Below are 1384 nucleotides of genomic sequence, written 5' to 3'. Positions count from 1 at the left end.
GAAGTGGTGGAATTTTCATCCTTAGAAGTTTTTAAGGTGCATCTTGACAAAGTCCTGGCTGGGATGATTTACTTGGGGTTGGTCCTGCTTTGAGCAGGGGATGGGACTACACGACCTCCTCAGGTGCCTTCCAGCTGTAATATTCTATGATTCTATCTAAGTGTCTGGGAAGGAAGATGTGTCTTGTGTTTTTCATATCCCATGTCACCAGCGCTGGAGCCAGGTAATGAAGTGAAGCTTCACTTCACAAACATGCTGACTATCCTTGCACGAATGGGTTTGGTTTTCACACTGTACACGATTGGGTTCATCAGGGGTGGGATCAGCAAATAGACATTGCCCATGACAATCTGCACCACAGGGGAAGAGTTCTTCATAAATCTGTATATCACAGACAAGCCAATCACTGGCATGTAGAAGAGCAGGACGACACTGACATGGGAGACGCAGGTGTTCAGGGCCTTGAGACGCTTCGCATGGGACCTGATGCTCAACACTGTTTTGAGGATCATCACATAAGATAGGAGGATGAGCAGGAAGTCCAACATCAGTGAAGAGATGGTTATAAAGAAGCCATAGATGATGTTGACTCTGATATCTGAACAAGCCATTGTCATGACCTCTTGGTGCAGGCAGTAGGAATGGTAGAGGACGTTGACTTGACAATATCGGTGGTGTTTCAGGAGAATGGGAAGTGGAAATATTGAGCTCACTCCTCTTAGCAAAGACCCCAGTCCCATCTTGGCTATTCTTGGCAGGGTTAAGATGGAAGCATATCTCAGCGGGTTACAGATCGCAACAAAGCGGTCAATGGCCATTGACAAGAGCACAGAGGATTCAGTGTAGGAAAAGGAGTGGATGAAGAACAGTTGTGCAAAACAGGCATCATGGCTGATTTCCCTAGAGTTAAACCAGAATATGCCCAGTGTCGTTGGCATGGTGGATATCGATAAGCCAAGGTCTGTGACAGCCAACATGGAAAGGAAAATGTACATGGGCTCATGGAGGTTTGGATCTGTTTTTATAATGAACAGAATGAGTGAATTTCCTAATATCGAAATAACATACATTAAACAGAAGGGGATAGAAATCCAGATGTGGATATTTTCGTGCCCAGGTATTCCGGTGAGAAGGAACACTGAAGGTTGGAATTTGGTGTCATTGACAGCTGACATAATTCAATAGGCATGTCCGAGGAGTTTTGAACTTTACTTCCTGAAAGGAAAATTAACATGAGACCGTTGAACGAGGCATCATTCTGCTCTGAGTTCAAGTCTAGAAACATCTTGGAGCTCAAGGAAGATCAAAAAAACACAGACTTGGATATACACTTGATGATTACCTGTTCTATTCAATCCTCCTGAAGCACATGTCATTGGCCACT

General features: G+C 44.4%; 1 protein-coding gene across 1 annotated transcript; it reads right to left on the bottom strand.

The window, feature by feature from the left end:
* Nucleotides 1-239: 239 nt before the first annotated feature.
* On the bottom strand, nt 240-1175 carry LOC137144478 (olfactory receptor 51G2-like). Its single transcript, XM_067534836.1, has one exon. The coding sequence runs from the start codon at nt 1173-1175 to the stop codon at nt 240-242; it is 936 nt and encodes a 311-aa protein (XP_067390937.1).
* Between the last annotated feature and the right edge of the window lie 209 nt (nt 1176-1384).

Source organism: Emydura macquarii, unplaced genomic scaffold, assembly GCF_026122565.2.
Source record: "Emydura macquarii macquarii isolate MOO-44397 ecotype Brisbane River unplaced genomic scaffold, CSIRO-AGI_Emac_v2 contig_3452, whole genome shotgun sequence".
In the NCBI taxonomy this organism is placed as follows: domain Eukaryota; kingdom Metazoa; phylum Chordata; order Testudines; family Chelidae; genus Emydura; species Emydura macquarii.
Note: the sequence above shows the minus strand (reverse complement) of the source record. Positions and strands in the feature narration are given on the sequence as shown.

Excerpts from the sequence above, each read along its gene's own strand:
- LOC137144478 (XM_067534836.1), bottom strand. The coding sequence starts at position 1,175 with ATGTCAGCTGTCAATGACACCAAATTCCAACCTTCAGTGTTCCTTCTC.